Genomic DNA, 15,811 nt, shown 5'->3' on the forward strand with positions numbered 1-15,811 from the left:
GAATCTGTTGTAGTGAGTGAAGTGAAATTTGACAACTGCTGTTTCAGATACTAGGGCGTGTTCACACCTCTCTCAAAAAAACAAAATCTGTGGTGTTGCACAAGTTGCCATTAAAGTATTACAAAATCATGTTGGTTCTTGAAAATTAACAAAGACCTATTGCATAAGGAATTTAGTTAGGTACTGAGCTCTATTTTAAAAACAACATCAGAAACACCAATCATTCAGAGTGAAAATTCTTCATATGAACAATTAGGCTACACCAGACTGTGAAGCCTTGATAAAGATTATTTCAAAACCTAGACACTTAAGTTACTCACGTCAGCTCACAACAAGTACCAAAGGCTTTAAGCAGTCTGTGTGAATAGATATACACAGCAGAATAAAAAAAATATTGCAACAAAACAAGAAGACATTTCATGAATGTATATGTATCCCTTTACACATTATTAGCCATTATTAGGCATTTCAACACAATAAAGTAAATGAAACATTTCTAACATTTCTTTCTTACCCTAAGATGCTCTTTTTGAAAAGGGTGTTCTGGAAATTCTGGAACTGGTACATTTTTGTTTTCCACCATTGCAAAGAGGTTCACCACCATGTTAGTCAATTCATCCAAGGACTCTGGAAAAGAAAAAAACATTAGGTCTCATTACACTGTTATTCTACCCAAAACAATATGTAAAAGTCTACAACTTGTAATAAAGGAACATCTAAGCTATGTCACATAACAAGTCACAAAGTTTGCATTTAATATGTAACTCAAAGTAATTGAAGTCTTTTCTTCATAGTGTAGAGACTCATCCGTCTCTTAAGAGTTAAATGGCTGGGAGCGTTGCAGTCCTTATAGTTTACCCTTGGCAAAATCACCAAGAGTGGGAAGATTTAAAAATGATTCTTATGTTGATTATACAAAAAAAATGATATATTCAAGCCTGGGGGTTGAAAGGTGATCCAGTTGGTAAAAACTCCAAAAAAGCCATGTGGAGAGACAGAAGAGTCTTACCACCTGCAAGGTGAAAGGTGTGGTTGAGGTGACAGGCTAGTCATTAGGAAAAGCATGTGTAAGCTAAGTCCTGACATTACGTACCCTGGTAATCCAAAATGACATGTGGGATCAGCCAGTCACTTCATTAGCAGAGAAAGAGCATTCAGGAGTACCAGGTACATACAAACAGAATCATTCAATACCCATCTCTGAAAAAGACTTTACAAGCATGGTGGTTTCCCACCCACTGTAAAGTTTGTGCAAAGTAGAGAACAGAAGTGAGTATGGAGAGATGTGGAGTCTGAATTAGTGGATGGGAAGGCTGCTTTATGTCAGCTCACCTAAGGACACCAATAGCGATACCCAAAGAGTGTGATTATGAGGAATGGCAAGTAGAGTGGTGAATTGTTGTTGGATTTCAGTGAATGCCATGGTTTATTCATATGTAGGCTCCATTTATGAATAGGAGATTGGTCAAAAGAGTACAGTCATGGCCAAAGGTTTTGAGAATGACACAAATATTAATTTTCACAAGGTTTGCTGTCTCTGTTTTTATGATGGCAATTTCCATAAACTCCAGAATGTAACAAAGAGTGATCAAATGAATTGCAATTAATTGCAAACTCCCTCTATCATGAAAATGAACTTAATCCCAAAAAAAAACATTTCCACTGCTGTTGTAAAGAAGGCTTCAGGGAACCCAAGAAAGTCTAGCAAGAGCCAGGACTGTTTCCTAAAGTTGATTCAGCTGTGGGATCAGGGAACCACCAGTGCAGAGCTTTCTCAGGAATGACACCAGGCAGGTGTGAGTAGATCTGCATGCACAGTGAGGCAAAGACTTTTGCAGAATGGCCTGGTGTCAAGAAGGGCAGTAAAGAAGCCACTTGTCCCTAAGAAAAACATCACAGACAGACTGATATTCTGCAAAAGGTACAGGGATTGGACTGCTGAGGTCTGGGGTAAAGTCATTTTCTATGATGAATCCCCTTTTCTGATTGTTTGGGGCATCCAGAAAACAAGATTGTCCAGAGAAGAAAAGGTGAGTGCTACCATCAGTCCTGTGTCATACCAACAGTAAAGCAACCTGAAACCATTCATGTGTGGGGTTGCTTCTCAGCCAAGGGAGTGAGCGCACTCATACTTTTGCCTAAGAACACAGCCATGAATAAAGAATATTACCACAACATTCTCGGAGAGCAACTTCTCCCAACCATCCAAGAACATTTTGGTGACGAACAATGTTTTTTCCAGCATGATGGAGCACCATGCCATAAGGCAAACATGATAACTACGTGGCTCGGGGGAACAAAACATCAAACATTTGGGTCCATGGCCATGAAACTCCCCAGACTTTAATCTCATTGAGAACTTGTAGTCAATCCTCAAGAGGTGTGTGAACAAACAAAAACCCACAAATTCTGACAAACTCCGAGCATTGATTACGTAAGAATGGGCTGCCATCAGTCAAGATTTGGCCCAGAAGTTGACTGACAGCATGCCAGGATGAATTGCAGAGATCTCAAAAAAGAAGGGCCAACACTGCACTTGACTCTTTGCATAAACTTAATGTAATTGTCAAGAAAATCCTTTGAAACTTATGAAATGCTTGTAATTATACTTCAGCATACCATAGAAACATCTGACAAAAGATCTAAAAACACTAAAGCAGCAAACTTTGTGAAAACCAGTATTTGTGTCATTCTCAAAACTTTTGGCCACGACTGTACACATTATCAGAGTATCTTTAACTAAACCACGGGACTCCACCCCCTGCTGACTTCAATCGCCCAGCCCCAGGTTTGGTTTACCGGATAAACAATTTAAAGAGATTGTTACTTTCATGGGAATTGTTACATATGCATTATTTTCACTTTCACTTTAAAACTTTTGTAAAAACAATATTTGTCCTTTATTTCCTGCCCTGGGTGTGGTTAAATCTCTTTCTTGCGGGACATAAAATGCTGCTCGCATTGTGAAGGGGGGAGGCTGAACACACGCTAAGGAGATCAGCTGCTGTTTTGCTTCTGCTGCTGGTGAGCTTTGTGTTGTGCTTGTCGTGCTTTGCATTGATCATTTAAAAGCCTGTACAGCAGCTGTCCTTTTGCCTCTTTGCATCTCTTCCGCTCGTGTTGTGAAGTGTGGGGTGGTATAGCGGGGAACGCACACTAAGGAGATGCGCTCAGAATCATCTGCTGGCTTGCTGCTGGCGAGCTGCGTGTTCTGCTTGACACTTGTTGTTGTTTAAAGTGTGTCTGCCAAAAGCATTCCAACAACTGCTATGTTACATGTCCGTAAACTTGTTTTAAATTGTTTGTAAGTAGGAAGTGACATGGGAGGGAGATAATAGCACGCTAAGGAGATGCGGACAGATCAGCTGCTGGCTTTGTTCTTCTGCATGTTCTGCTTGTCCCACTGCGCATCTATCATTTAAAAGCCTGTACAGCAGCTGTCCTTCTGTCTCACTGCCTTGTCTCGCAAGACGTTAAAAGTGTCTCTTGCGGGACATCAAATTGTCTTCCGAGAAGATCACATCTCTTCTCCCTGCCAAGATTTTTTTTAATAATAGAGAGCTATCAATTACCAATGTCTATTAATACTGTACTAAAGAGGCCATATATTCAAGATGCTTGAAAAAAGACAGCTGCTGAGCTACCAAGTGTTCACAAACTAGGGAGAGGTCAAGGACATGAAACATGAAAGAACCCAGGTCAAGAGGTTAAAAACACAAATAGCTGCAAGAAACCCAGCACACTGAAAATCCAAGAATCCAAGAAACCTCTGGTAGACATTAACTTTGAGGAAAGACGTTAAGTTTAAAAAATATTTTCCTAGGGTTTCCAATTTCACTGAGAGGCACAAGTAGGCCAAAAAGGTTAATAGCTATGACAAAAAAAGAAAAGCTGCAGTGTGGGAGGTGTAGTGGGTTGGACAATGACTGACTGACTGATTACACATAAACTTTGGAAATTCTCAGGTACAGGGGAAGTAACTCTACTGTAGAAAATGCTGAAGTTGCCCGATATAATGTGAATACTATTACAAAATTAGTCATCACTATTGCAACTAGCATAAACGTGTTTTGAACCAATTTGGCTAACATGGAGAGGGCTTTTGCCAGTCAATAGCAGGATATTTGTATGTGAGTTACTACAAGACTCCAAATTTAAGGCTGCTGGATCATGCCTTTCAGTCCCTTTCTTGTGCAGTAAGAGTTCTGTTTTCATAATATACAGTGCATTTGGAAAGTATTCACAGCGCATCACTTTTTCCACATTTTGTTATATTACAGCCTTATTCCAAAATGGATTAAATTCATTTTTTCCCTCAGAATTCTACACACAACACCCCATAATGACAATGTAAAAAAAAGTTTACTTGAGGTTTTTGCAAATTTATTAAAAATAAACTCAATACTTTGTCGATGCACCTTTAGCAGCAATTACAGCCTCAAGTCTTTTTGAATATGATGCCACAAGCCTGGCTCACCTATCCTTGGCCAGTTTCGCCCATTCCTCTTTGTAGCACCTCTCAAGCTTCATCAGGTTGGATGGGAAGCGTTGGTGCACAGCCATTTTAAGATCTCTCCAGAGATGTTCAATCGGATTCAAGTCTGGGCTCTGGCTGGGCCACTCAAGGACATTCACAGAGTTGTCCTGAAGCCACTCCTTTGATATCTTGGCTGTGTGCTTAGGGTCATTGTCCTGCTGAAAGATGAACCATCGCCCCAGTCTGAGGTCAAGAGGTCAAGAGTGCTCTGGAGCAGGTTTTCATCCAGGATGTCTCTGTACATTGCTGCAGTCATCTTTCCCTTTATCCTGACTAGTCTCCGAGTCCCTGCCGCTGAAAAATATCCCCACAGCATGATGCTTCCACCATCGTGCTTCACTGTAGGGATGGTATTGGCCTGGTGATGAGCGGTGCCTGGTTTCCTCCAAACGTGACGCCTGGCATTCACACCAAAGAGTTCAATCTTTCTTTCTCATGGTCTGAGAGTCCTTCAGGTGCCTTTTGGCAAACTCCAGGCGGGCTGCCATGTGCCTTTTACTAAGGAGTGGCTTCCGTCTGGCCACTCTACCATACAGGTCTGATTGGTGGACTGCTGCAGAGATGGTTATCCTTCTGGAAGGTTCTCCTCTCTCCACAGAGGACCTCTGGAGCTCTGACAGAGTGACCATCGGGTTCTTGGTCACCTCCCTGACCCTAAGGCCCTTCTCCCCCGATCGCTCAGTTTAGATGGCCAGCCAGCTCTAGGAAGAGTCCTGGTGGTTTCGAACTTCTTCCACTTACGGATGATGAAGGCCACTGTGCTCATTGGGACCTTCAAAGCAGCAGAAATTTTTCTGTAACCTTCCCCAGATTTGTGCCTCGATACAATCCTGTCTCAGAGGTCTACAGACAATTCCTTTGAGTTCATGCTTGGTTTGTGCTCTGACATGAAATGTCAACTGTGGGACCTTATATAGACAGGTGTGTACCTTTCCAAATCATGTCCAATCAACTGAATTTACCACAGGTGGACTCCAATTAAGCTGCAGAAACATCTCAAGGATGATCAGGGGAAACAGGATGCACCTGAGCTCAATTTTGAGCTTCATGGCAAAGGCTGTGAATACTTATGTACATGTGCTTTCTCAATTTTTTTATTTTTAATAAATTTGCAAAAACCTCAAGTAAACTTTTTTCACGTCGTCATTATGGGGTGTTGTGTGTAGAATTCTGAGGAAAAAAATGAATTTAATCCATTTTGAAATAAGGCTGTAACATAACAAAATGTGGAAAAAGTGATGCGCTGTGAATACTTTCTGGATGCACTGTAGAGCTGAGCCAGACCCATTAAAGGAGGATGTTAGATTCTAGTAAGGGTGCATCAAGCGCCTCTTTTACCATTAATAGGCAGTAACGCCTTCAAAAATATACAGTTTGGGGAGTGATGACTCCATGTATGCAATTTGAATGATACTGTTTTCTTGGCCTGATCTGACAGTCATCTCTAGCATGCACTGGAACAGTTCACAGTGTGATGCAGCTAGTATGAAAATCAGCATATAACATAATGCTCTCTCTATGTACGTATGGGACAGCATGCCCAAATAAAGTAGTTAAGATTGACCAAGTTCAACTTAGAAGCAAGAGTAGAAGAAACTGTGAGATTAAACCACAGATAAATTCTGTAACAGGAGCACTACAGCTATTATATTAAGTGGTGGCAATAAAACAGGATGTAATTTCTCAGATGAAACTTGAAGTTAACTGCTCAGCCTATATTATCCTCTTTACTTACAGTCTGAATCTTTCCAGGATTACCAAAAGAATGAGTCTGTGATTACAAGAAGCCAAGATAAGAATATTGCATATTGCAATATATACTATATTGCATATAGTTTTGGTGGGCTCAGTTGTCAAGACAGGGCACTCAATGAACTGACAGTGAATCCTCTAACGCTCCAAATTATGAGACAAGTTGTATATTTAGTATGGATGGCACAGTTTCACATTTGGAAATTTCTGTGTGCTCAAACCTTTTACTGATAGCCAATAACCTGTTGCCTGTTGGAGCTAATTACTATGGTTTACAGATATAGGAAGCTCAGCCTTGACCATTTTTTTTTTATTATTATAATTATGAGGTGAAACCAAAGAAAATCTCATTCAATGAGATAAATTGATTGACGTCTGCCTCTAGTATCATTTACTCAATGAACCTGTCAATCAAAAATAAATTGTTATAATGTTCTTAGAAGAAGGACATGTATGTACTTCCCCTCTTTAAACAAATATGCAGTATAGAATTTCAAAGCTGAGGATACTAAAGAAAAGAAAAGAAAAATGACAGGCTGTTTAAGAACAACTTAAAAATTTGCAATGGCCAGCATCTTATCTTCACTCTTAATAGAATAATAACACACCTCTTCCTAGGACACAGAGTGACATCAGATTTGAGGAGTAGAATGTTAAATGAAATTTGAGCAATTCTTGGCGAATATCAATCCCTTTTTGTGATGGTCTTGTTTCAAGTGTAACTTTGTTTCCTGTAATACAAGATAAAGTTATTTTAACATTTAACAGTAACAATTCATTAAAACAGCAAGCAATCGTAACAGGAATACTGTTTAAAATAACTATGCTAACATTAACGCTATTCACAAACAGAATACTTGTAAATAAAATCCATCCATCTTATGGACAGAAATGAATGGTTACACATACTTACACTAATGCAAAATGGTCACATTTTTCCCCTCTTAACAGCTTCAAACCAAGATACCTTAAACCAGATTTACCATTATTTACACACTGTGACACAAAACTTCCAGGTAAACAAAAAGGTCAGAAATTCAGAAAAGTAAATACAATAGGAAACCCCCTCACGAGAATATTGTATCAAACTCCCTATGCTGTTTTGCTTAATGGGTCTGCACGTACTCGCACACACACACTTGAGATATATATAGAGAAAATTGTGCAGCAAGTCTATTAAACAAGTACAATGGACAATAGTGTTAGAAAGGAGAAGACAAAACGTTTCAATGCTGCTTCAATACCTGTTACAAGTGAAAGGAATCAATTACAAGCAGCATAATGAAAAAAAGTAAAAACAAAATACATTTTCAAATACTGGAAGAAGTTATTTTAGCATATTAAATACAGATGGTATTACGCAAAGTAACAAGTGACTTCACAGATGGGACAGCATCACAACCAAATCAAAGAACATACAGGGCTGCATGCAGACAGCATTCATAAACCACATATAAAAGCAACCCTACAATTTCAGGAAAAAAATAATTTTAGGATTAAAAATGTAAGAAATTACAGTAGCATTAGACTATTTACTACACTAGCCCAGCAGACTACAATATTAATCTGGCAAAATTTTACTCTGAATAACTTTCTGGAGCAGCTGGAAAAAGTACTTTGAGACGTTGATGAATGAAGAGAATGAGAGAGAGAGGAGTTTGGATGATGTAGAGATAGTGAACCAGGAAATTCAATAGATTAGCAAGGAGGAAGTAAGGATAGCTATGAGGAGGATGAAGTATGGGGAGACTGTTAAAATAACTGTGGAAACATTGAGATGTTTAGGAGAGATGGCAGTAAAGTTTTTAACGAGATTGTTTAAAGCAATCTTGGAAAGTGTGAGGATGCCCGAGGAGTGGAAATGTAGTGTACAGGTACTGATTTTTAAGAAAAAGGGTGATGTGCAGAACTGTAGTAACTACAGAGAGATAAAAGTGATCAGCCACTGCATGAAGTTAATGGAAAGAGTAGTGGAAGCTAGGTTAAGAAGGGAGGTGATGATTAGCGAGCAGAAGCATTGTTTCATGGCAGGAAACAGCACTACAGATGTGATGTTTGCTCTGAAGGTGTTGATGGAGAAGTATAAGGAAGGTCAAAAAGAATTTAATTATGTCTTTTTGGATCAAGAGAAAGTATATGACAGTGTGCCTAGAGAGGAGTTGTGGTACTGAATGAGGAAGTCAGGAGTAGCAGAGAAGTATGCATGTAGTAAAGAATATGTATGAGGGAAGTGAAACAGTGGTGAGGACTGCGGTAGGAGTGACGGATGCATTTAAGGTGAAGGTGGGATTACATAAGGTATAGGCTCTGAGCACTTTCTTATTTGCAATGGTAATAAACAAGCAATTAGACAGGAGTCCCAATGGACATTGTTGTTTGCGGATGACATTGTGACCTGTAATGAGAGTAGGGAGCAGGTTGAGGAGAGGTGGAAATATACTCTAGAGAGGAGAGGAATGAAGGTCAGTAAGACCCAGACAGAATACAGTTGTGTGAATGAGAGGGAAGTCAGGGGAATGGTCAGGATGCAGGGAGTGGAGTTGGCAAAGGCGGATGACTTTAAATACTTGGGATCAACAGTACAGAGTACTGTGGAGTGTGGAACAAAGGTGAGGAAGAGAGTGCAGGCAGGGTGAAGTGGGAGGAGAAAAGTGTCAGGGGTGATTTATGACAGACGGGTTACCAGCAAGAGTGAAAGGGAAGGTCTACAAAAAGGTAGTGAGGCCAGCTATGTTATATGGGCTGGAGGAGGTGGCATTGACACAAAGACAGGAGACAGAGCTGGAGGTGGCAGTGTTAAGATTTGCATTGGGTGTGACGAGGATGGACAGGATTAGGAATGAGCAGATTAGAGGGTCAGCTCAGGTTGAACGGTTTGGAGACAAAGCCAGAGAAGTGAGATTACGTTGGTTTGGTCATGTGCAGAGGAGAGATACTGGGAAGGATGCTAGGGATGGAGATGTCAGGCAAGAGGAAAAGAGGGAGACCTAGGAGGAGGTTTATGGATGTGATAAGAAATGACATGAAGGTGGTGGGTGTGACGGAGCAGGATGCAGTGGACATGATGATAAGGAAATAGACGATCCGTTGTGGCGATCCCTAACGGGAGCAACTGAAAGAAGAAGGAACACAGCAGACTACCATATGCATTTACAATTTGTTCTCTCCTGTTGACTGCCTGAGTGTATGACTAAATATGAGTGTGATATAGGTGTTAATAAACTTGTGTTTACTCAGGTTGTCTTTTGTACTGTACTAAATTTGTTTGGAGATCAAAAACAAGAGTTATGAGTGCATTCTTTGTTGCATTATTTATAAAAGCATACCATGTCTATTTCTAAAGCTAGCGAGCCCAAACTGATCATCACTAAGGTGTCCCACTCAGATATCCCCATGCATACGACACATTTTCTCAGCTATTTAAGCTCCATCAGCTCGTATGTGCAGATGTTAGCATAAAAGGAAAGGACGAACAATGTCTTTAGGAGATACACACGTTTGTCATGAACACAAGCTTGGTGAATGCAATGCATTTTCAATATTAACTCTTTTAAATGAGAGAACGTAGCAAAACAAACATTTTCAGCAAATGAAAACACAGGCATGTGACAAATGAGCATGTCTCCACTCTGAATCTTAACCATTTTCCTTGCAAGTAGCCAGCTGCCCTATTAAGCACCACAATCCCCACCAACACTGGGTTCAGTGCTATTGCATATAATTGTAGAGTAGACTGATTTCACATTAGGATTCTCAATGAACAAGCAAGTCTTGGGTGAGCTTCAGGATGTGAGTACAAGGAATTCCATTAATTGAAAATATATTCCAGTAAAAGGCAACATGTTAAACAAAAAAAAAAATACACTCTTTTTTCAATCGTTACAAGCAGGGCTGTGGAGACAGTAGATAAATCCTTCGACTCAGACTCTGACTCCTTAGTTTCCAGTAGTTCTGACTCCGACTCCTCTGTATTTAATATGCCAATGTATTTTCCATGTTGATTGAAGGAAGGCAACATGCACGTCATTTAACCACAGAACTACTGGCTAAGATGCTGACTCTCTATCGTATTGGCCAGTTTAAACAAAAGACAAGAACCCCTGAACACACATCAGGCAATATCACACACCTACACCTACATCATTACACTTGTCTACACTCCAATTAACTTGTTAAACACATTATATCTGAAATAAAATGAAAACACTTTTTGTAATGTACCATAATCCAGATTACAATATGTGAATGTTAGGTTGTATAATAGCTCAGCTGAACTTCACACTAGTACAGTAGTAACACAACTATGCACTGGGCTTTATTCTTACATTAGAGAAGTACTTAATTATGACTAACGTTTGTGAAATGGGACATTTGAACTTGCTGTATTTTTTTTTCATTACGATTTAATTTTTATTAGGAGTCGGAGTCGGTACATTTTTGCCAACACCGACCCCAGGTACCCAAAATTGTCTCCAACTCCAATTCCACAGCCCTTGTTACAAGTGGTATCAATCTTGATCTTGCACCTTGAGCTCATCTATCATAGTACAGGCACCCTCACATATCTTTGTCTCCTTCATGATTTCTTGAAAATACGCTAGAAGTAATGGTGTTATGACCTTTTATTTAAAACTAGCAAAATACCCGCGCTTCGCAGCGGAGAAGTAGTGTGTTAAAGAGGTTATGAAAAAGTAAAGGAAACATTTTAAAAATAACGTAACATGATTGTCAATGTAATTGTGTTGTCATTGTTATGAGTGTTGCTGTCATATATATATATATATATATATATATATATATTTATATATTATATACTAGCAAAATACCCGCGCTTCGCAGCGGAGAAGTAGTGTGTTAAAGAGGTTATGAAAAAAAAAGGAAACATTTTAAAAATAACGTAACATGATTGTCAATGTAATAGTGTTGTCATTGTTATAACTGTTGCTGTCTTTTTATATATATATATATATATATATATATATATATATATATATATATATATATATATATATAATATACACACACACAAACATTTATATACATATACATATATATACATATCTACATATACACATCTACATATATATACACACATACATAAACACACACATAAGACTTACTGACTGAAACGGGCTTTCATTGACAATCATGTTACGTTATTTTTAAAATGTTTCCTTTTTTTTTCATAACCTCTTTAACACACTACTTCTCCGCTGCGAAGCGCGGGTATTTTGCTAGTATATATATATATATATATATATATATATATATATATATATATATATATATATATATATATATATATATATATATATATATATACATATACAAACATACATGCAGTTTTAATAACACAGAAATCAATATAAACATTAACATCATTATCATATGAGAATATGAAGTAATATATAAGAAGCACATTTCATATAAATATAAATTATTAAACAGTAAAATCTTCTTCTGTAATTTGCTACCGTGGCAATTTGTGTGTCTGTCCAGGATTTTAAATGACCTGTAGCTCGCAAACCGTTTCACCTATACACTTGAAATGTGGTACACAAATAGTACGTCACGTCTACTATCAGCTTTATGGGTGATATATACATATACACATCCACATATCAACATATATATATACACATATATACACACACACGCGCTTTATGGGTGATGATTGTTTTACTCTTTTTATGTTTATTTTATTTTATTGTAGAATCAACTGGTATCTGCGCACAGCAGGGCAGCCGTGGGCGGATGCGTATGGTGTATTCACTCCATGTTATCGTGCATTGCGCTGTCACTGGTATTTTGATAAAAGAATTTGAACAACATATAAGAAGCGTATAAATTATTAAACAGTAAAACATTAACATTTAAGAAGTAAAGTTACATTAAGTACTACTGCAGTGCCTTCGGGTATACCTCATTTTTTGTTTGCCCATTACATGCTTAAATGTATACATTTTTTGGTGCACCTACCCGAGAACACGCAACATATAACCGAGCGTGGGAGAAGCATGGATTTTAAACACGCGTTGAGTTCATCTGCTGGTCTCCCTCGTGGAATAACTGGTAATGCTTGACTAAAATGTACAGCGAGTAAAACGACATTACCTCCTATTTTTTTTTTTACGATCTCTGAGATCTTGCTTTTTTCGGTTCAAGGCTTCATAAGCTCTTTTATGTTGTATGGTGTACTTATCCCAAACCATCATCTTTGAATGTTGCAAGACTTTCGCCTTGTATGTAGATCGGGGTAATTACATTCATTGCATTCCTAGTCTGAATCACAATCCGATTGTATGGGTGGTTACCTGGCACTGTAGGGTTGCCACCCGTCCTTTAAAATACGGAATCGTGCCGCGTTTGAGAATGAAATTGCGCGTCCCGTTTTGAATCAATACTGGACGGGATTTATCCCGTATTTTTTTTATCATTTTTTTTTTAAAGCAGCGTCTCATGCAAATCATCCCACACGCATTTTATGAAGATGCCTCCTTTCCTACTTTTGATTGGGTAATACTTGATGTCATCGTTAGTTTGATTGGTGTTTTTAACTGTCCAGTGAGGAGGGCGTGTCTTTTAAGTATAGTCTGCAAAGTGTTGGCACTGAGATATGGCGTCAGCGCCATAGTTGAAGCCCCTAACGTTGCGGTCAGCAAGTCGGCTAACATCCGCCATGTGCCGTCTTTCAGTTGCGAGAAGCAGATCATAGAATGGTTGAAACTGTTGCCCCTAACGTTGCGCCACGGCGTGTGGTTCGTTTATACCTCGTGTCTTCTCATTAAACTTTTATCTCGCGAATATGTTATTGCAATCTGCAGCGGGAGCGTTTCTATAAACTTAATTAAAACTTACGTTTTACACCGTGCTTTGTTTCCCTTATGAACATGCTTGTATGCTTAACTCGCTACGTTCTCAATTGTTTAATTAATTTTTTGCTCTTCGCTGTTTGCGGCTGTTCCTCCATTTCCCCCTACTTCGTTCTTTTATCTCGCGAATATGTTATTGCAATCCTTAACGGGAGCGTTTCAATAAACTGATTGAAAATAGTTTTGCATTTACCTTTTTAGCAAAAGGCGAGCTTTTAAGCCTGAGAAATCAGCCCGTAAATGCACACGTTTAATTGCACATGTGTGAATATGTATGGTTACACAGTATTAAAAGACAGTGAACAACGTCAGTTACCTTTGTTCCCGCGTTTGATAAAAGGTGAGCTTTTAAGCCTGAGAAATCACCCCGTAAATGCACACGTTTAATTGCACATGTGTTAATATGTATGCTTACACAGTATTAAAAGACAGTCAAAAATTAACGTCATTTACCTTCGTTCCCGCGTGTGACTCGTGCTGTAAATCTCTTCCTTGTTTTTAGTTCACGTGATTACGTAGGAGGCGTGATGACGCGATACGTGACTCCGCCTCCTCCATTACAGTGTATGGACAAAAAATATGTTCCAGTTATGACCATTACGCTTTGAATTTCGAAATGAAACCTGCCTAACTTTTGTAAGTAAGCTGTAAGGAATGAGCCTGCCAAATTTCAGCCTTCCACCTACACGGGAAGTTGGAGAATTAGTGATGAGTCAGTCAGTGAGTGAGTGAGTCAGTCAGTCAGTGAGGACTTTGCCTTTTATTATTATAGATGACACTAAATTTTGTAGAAAGTTGACACACAAGGTAGTGACAGGAAGGGTAAAGGAGTTAAATAAGGTGAACATATTACATAAATTTTAAATGCACAGGTGACTCCTTATCTTATTAATTGTTATAACTTAATTACAAAACATTTACAGTAAACATACCATTTTGCTATAGTGCAAGTTAATGACAGCATGTCCCATAAGGTTTAGAAAGGGAAGCAATTATGTCATTTTTTTTTTTTTTCTTGACATGGCACATCAAAGCCGCAATCCCTATGTAACTTACAGCTTCACCTATATGATGATGATGATGATAATAATAAATAATAAAGAAAATTAAACTTCTTCAAAATTAATACACCTAAAGTAAAACAGTTGTTAAAAAACAATAAAAAGTAAGAAAAAGACCTTCTTTAAATAAATAATGGAATGCTTTGTGTAGCAGCAGACTAACCTGTCCCAAATTTACTAAATGGATGATTAGGGTTCCCAGTAGCCTTTTCTAACTGAAAAAGTCTCCAGGCATCATTCATCAAATTTTTTTCATGTTCTGAGTCCACAGCATTTACTTCCCTGTCTTTGCAGCTCTCATCAAACAGGGGACACAAGAAAAACTGTGCAAATCTGAGAACCAATAGAAATCAGTTATTTACTAAAATCATACAACAGAAAGTAATTGTGGTTAAGAATATGTAAAAGTGAAATAATTTCTATTAATATAATTTTATTTACCTTCAATAGTAATAATATCCTAAAACAGATTATAACAAGATATTGAAACTTAAAAGAGAATTAGTAGTTACCCAGACATTAGAGGGACATACTGTTTCAAAAAGGCACTTCATGCAACAGAAAACATTATTACAACTTGAGGTAAAAGTGAACAAGAAACAAGTTGTAATCAGCAGTCAGATTTCTTCTCAGAGGATAAAAAAGTGTTGTAATCATGCTAAAAAATAATTTATCCAGCAATAATAGAGAACAAACAAAAACTTTCATTTCTGGAACCAAGCACCCCAGCTTCTTCAGTAGCAAGTAATGTGTAAACGATTCCCATTAGTGGAGGAAAACTAATTTGATATTACATTTTCACTACTCCATAGTCCACGTTGTGAACTTTTTTGAAACAATCGATCCAAAAAAATGCAATATTAGGAATAATATAACGTTTGTGCACTCCAGCCAGACTACAGTTAACTTTTATTGATGAAAGTACTTGATAAAGTTATAGATTACATTTGCAATCATCTGATATCTGTCAAACTGATCTTTCACTGTCACCTACTGTAAATTCCAACTAAACTTACCAATAACGACCTGTTTTAAAGGTGTTAGATTCTGCAGCATTTCTAGGTCTATTTAGAGGCAACAAGGCCTGAAAGTGTTTCTACACACCACCATGTAATTATACACAGTTGTTTACTTATTAATAAACTAAGGAACGAGTCCTACGTGTAATTATTTACTTTAGAATAGTTAGTGTTCTTTATATACTCCAGTGTTTCAATCTGCTAACCTACTGTTAGCTATTCTTTATAATAATTAGAAAATGCACTGCAGTTAATACTGTATCTACAAAGTTTCATGTAACATTGTTTCACTTAATCAGCCTTAAAAAGTAAAGTAATAATGTCAACAATGCACACATTTCAAAAAGAAATATATCTCACCTGTCAAGTGCTCCATCCAAGTGCTCATGTGATACATCAAAGTAGTAGTTTGTGTGTTCTCCACTGGTGAAAGCATTTGAACTCCCAGCATGCTCACTGAGAAACTGACTGTATTCATTCTCCTTAGGATATTTCTCAGTTCCCAAGAACAGCATATGTTCACAAAAGTGGGCAAGCCCTGATATGTTAGGAGGATCTGATAAAGAACCT

The 15,811-nt window shown here is 38.1% G+C and overlaps 1 protein-coding gene across 2 annotated transcripts in view; it reads right to left on the reverse strand.

Moving 5' to 3' along the window:
* ide (insulin-degrading enzyme) overlaps positions 1 to 15,811 on the reverse strand; it is a 142,375-nt gene that overhangs the window by 97,004 nt on the left and 29,560 nt on the right. For both annotated transcript variants that reach the window (XM_051922832.1, XM_051922831.1), the window contains exons 3-6: positions 15,602 to 15,809; positions 14,386 to 14,555; positions 6,898 to 7,020; positions 515 to 627 (exon numbers count right to left, since the gene is read on the reverse strand). In XM_051922832.1, coding sequence (XP_051778792.1) covers positions 515 to 627; positions 6,898 to 7,020; positions 14,386 to 14,555; positions 15,602 to 15,809 — 614 coding nt within the window. The remainder of the gene's footprint in view (positions 1 to 514; positions 628 to 6,897; positions 7,021 to 14,385; positions 14,556 to 15,601; positions 15,810 to 15,811) is intronic.

The sequence above is a fragment of the Erpetoichthys calabaricus genome, chromosome 2 (assembly GCF_900747795.2).
Source record: "Erpetoichthys calabaricus chromosome 2, fErpCal1.3, whole genome shotgun sequence".
In the NCBI taxonomy this organism is placed as follows: Eukaryota; Metazoa; Chordata; class Cladistia; order Polypteriformes; family Polypteridae; genus Erpetoichthys; species Erpetoichthys calabaricus.